Source organism: Euprymna scolopes, chromosome 6 (assembly GCF_053919585.1).
Source record: "Euprymna scolopes isolate OS-2025 chromosome 6, ASM5391958v1, whole genome shotgun sequence".
Taxonomy (NCBI): domain Eukaryota; kingdom Metazoa; phylum Mollusca; class Cephalopoda; order Sepiida; family Sepiolidae; genus Euprymna; species Euprymna scolopes.
Genome location: NC_136487.1, coordinates 91,313,558 through 91,317,193, shown reverse-complemented (window position 1 = coordinate 91,317,193; position 3,636 = coordinate 91,313,558). Strand labels below are relative to the sequence as shown.

Sequence of the window (3,636 nt, the reverse complement as noted above, 5' to 3'; positions counted from 1 at the left end):
TCTTTCTTCCTCTCTTAACTAAGAAAAAGCAACTTCCATCTTATATATAAAGTGTAGTGAGTACATTTTTTTACGTCAATATCTTTTTAAAATACAAGTTAGATACTTAACTCTGTTCTACCAGCCAATTATAGCAAATATTGGTCTGAATTTTTAAGAAAGAAAAATTGCATTTCCTATCGATTTTAACATTTACTCCTGTTTGATATTTTATTTTTCGTCATATTTAGAGGATATGTGAAGAGTTTCACTCACATTCAGATGAGAAAGAAAACTGGTTAAAAATATTTTAATATAACTAATCCATAAATAGTCTAGACATCTATATATAAATTTTCTTACTATCTGTGTGTGTGTGACACGGTTTATCTCAGCCTACAGACAACACACCCAGGAATGTTAGGTACCGAAATGAAGCTTATGATTCAGCGGATGTTTTAGTGATATTTATATCCATGTTTGGTGTATGGAAATGCAAAAAAATGCAAAAAATGCAAGAAAATAAATGCATGCAAAAATGCAAAAAGTCACATGTTTTAGTATGTTCTTAATCCCTGTATCTATATATCTATATATCTATATACCTATATATCTATATATCTGCATCTATATGTGTCTGACAGAACTTTCTATCTATACGGTAGGCTTATATTTCTATAGATCTGTGTCTATGTCTATATACATTTCTGTGGTCTATATATCTATATGCTTATAATGTCCTATGTATGTATCTATCTATGTGTGTCTGTATAACTTTCTGTGTATCCATATACCTATATATCTATATATATGTGTCGATGTGTCTATATATGTGTCTATCTATATATCTATATATCTAAGCTATATATCTATATATCTGTGTCTATGTCTATATACATTTCTGTGTCTCTATATATCTATATGCCTATAATGTCCTATGTATCTATCTATCTATGTGTGTCTATGTGTGTGTCTATGTGTCTATGTATGTCTGTCTATCTGTCCATGTCTAATATTCAATTTCACCAACATCATTTTATTCTATAGTATTATTGTTCCAGCGATCACTATGCCTAAAAGACGGAAACGTTCGTTGGGTCGGAAAACGAATCAAGCTGTGACATCTCAAGAGAGAAGACGACAAATGTCTTCAGAGTCAAAGAAAGAAGGCTTGAGAGAAATCGGCAGGCCACAGCTGATGCGAGGCGACAAGAGGCACCACACACCAGAGATGAAAAACATAAAAGAAATCGGGAGGCCACTGCTAATGCAAGGCGACAGGAGACACCACATACCAGGGATAAAAGACTGTAAGAGGATCGGGAGGCTACTACTAATGCAAGGCGAGGGGAGTCACTACACACCAGGAGTTTATGACATAATCAGGGCAGAAGACAGACAGCTGATCGGTGAGAGCACCAGAGAAAACAACTAGGCTTTGCTTATAATAAAGCACATACCACTGAAAAAATCCTCTCTGGAGACGAATTGGTTTTCTACTCCAGTGTTGGATCTCTCATCACTGAAGACGATGCAGCCTCCCCAATGGCCTCAGTATGCCCAAGTTGTCATGTGATTAAATGGAAAAATGAAGCAAGAGGCATATGTTGTAAGAACGGAAAGGTTGCCCCACTCATATTCCCTGATCATCCTGTTCCATTGAAACAGCTTTGGAAAGGAAATCATCCCCACTCTGCATACTTCCTCAAGTACACTAGGAAGATAAACAATTCCCTAGCAATGGCCTGTCTCAAAGTCGATCACCCACCAGGACCACCTTGACAACATGGATGGTAACCAACAGTCATCATACAAGGAAAGATATCTATACTGATGGGGGGGGGGCTGCAGTCAGATGTAGGATAAGAACCCAAGTTTGCCCAGCTTTATGTCATGGACCCTGATCATGCTCAAAAAGAGAATGAAGTCAGGCTAGCTACTGTAACCCAACCAGCATCAGCTACTGTCCATGAAAAGCAGATTCTCTAGAACGTCATTGATATTCTTCAGCAGCATCTGAGAGACTGGAACTCTTATGCCCATGACTTTAAGATGGCCTGTCAGATCCTCTGCCAAGAGAATCCACAACAATTAAATCTGGTGTTGGATGAAAGAAAACGACCCACTGGAGAGCACTTAAGGAGATACAACCTAGGACTGAAAGAAATCTCAGTCCTGATGAGCGATGAGACAGTAGAAAGAAGAAGCTTCTCAGTGCTGGGGGAATCAGAGAGATACTTGGCACTCACAGATCGGCAGATCCTCTTCATTTTGTCATTCTTTTTCCTACTGGAACTGATGGCTGGCATCTAGGCCTGAAACAAGAGGAAGGCAGGAAAAATCTGTCACCTCTCCAATTTTACCATTCCACATTCAGCATCGCCTCAACAATTCTAACATTCTTTTGAGAGGGAACAAGCTTTTCCAAGAGTACCTTTGCATCAGTTATGTTAAGGTAGAAAATCAAAGGCTCATCTACATTGAGCACAATCAGCAAACTCTCAGAAGTGAGAAATACACAAGACTGTGCGAAGATGTTGCCACAGCCAACAATCCAGATGATATCAGATCAGGAAGAAAAGTCATCCTGCTACCATCCTATACTGGAAGACCACGATATATGCACCAGCACTTCCAAAATGCAGTGAGTATTGCAAGGGAATACCACAAACCCGACCTTTTCATTACATTTACATGTAACCCTCAGTGGCCTGAAATCACGCACTCCCTCCTCCCCAACCAAAAGCCACAAGACAGACCTGATATTGTGGCTAGGGTGTTTAATCTCAAGCAAAAGGAGCTGATGAACGATCTTATCAGTGCCAAGGTTATGGTTAGAAGGGTTGGCCACGTGGATGTGGTCGAATTCCAGAAGAGAGGGCTTCCTCACTCCCACATCCTCTTCATACTCCAAGAACAAGACAGACTGCACACTGCCGATGAAGTTGATCAGGTAATCATAGACCCAGATACATTTCCAGAAGGACCGCAGAGGGAACAAGCCAGATTACTTGAACAGTTAGTGATCCATAACATGGTTCACAATTGCACTGAAGCCTGTAGACAGCAAGGCAATCAGTGTCAAAAAGGCTTCCCAAAACAATTGTCAGAGGTGACACATTGGGATGACAATGCCTTCTATCCCATCTACAGACGGAGACCACCAGGGAATGGAGGAAGGGCAGTGGAGGTTCGAAATAAAACCATTGACAACAGCTGGATAGTACCCTACAATCCATACCTGTTGCTTAAGTACCAGGCTCATATCAATGTAGAAGCCTGTGTCTCACCAATGGCTGCCAAATACCTTTTCAAATATGTTACCAAGGGATCAGATGGGGCTAAAGCTAAGCTCCAGGATGAATACAACGAGGTGAAGGAATACCAGAATCTCAAATCTATTGGAGCCAATGAGGCCTGTTGGAGACTATTTGACTGAGATCACGAGCCAGTACCCAGCTGTCCAGGCCCTTCGGGTTCATCTTAAAGGAGAACAATACATCACTTTCAAACAAGGTCAAGAAGCCAATGTAGCCTTCCGTGCCTTGATAAGTGGTGATCACTGTGTAAAAAAAAAAAAAAAAATGACCAAACTGATTATTTAGGATGGGGCTCCTATGACTCACAGATACCATCTCGAGGCTCTGGACAGAACCT

The 3,636-nt window shown here is 40.5% G+C and overlaps 1 protein-coding gene across 1 annotated transcript; it reads left to right on the top strand.

Annotated features, from left to right (window-relative positions):
• Nucleotides 1–2,031: 2,031 nt before the first annotated feature.
• Nucleotides 2,032–3,418, top strand: LOC145278200 (uncharacterized). Its single transcript, XM_080130487.1, has 2 exons — nucleotides 2,032–2,172; nucleotides 2,357–3,418. The coding sequence occupies exons 1-2, from the start codon at nucleotides 2,032–2,034 to the stop codon at nucleotides 3,416–3,418; spliced, it is 1,203 nt and encodes a 400-aa protein (XP_079986613.1).
• Nucleotides 3,419–3,636: the final 218 nt, after the last annotated feature.

Excerpts from the sequence above, each read along its gene's own strand:
- LOC145278200 (XM_080130487.1), top strand. The coding sequence starts at position 2,032 with ATGGCCTGTCAGATCCTCTGCCAAGAGAATCCACAACAATTAAATCTG. Across the intron at positions 2,173-2,356 it reads TCCTGATGAGCGATGAGACA|CATCGCCTCAACAATTCTAA; the intron begins GTAGAAAGAAGA and ends TTCCACATTCAG.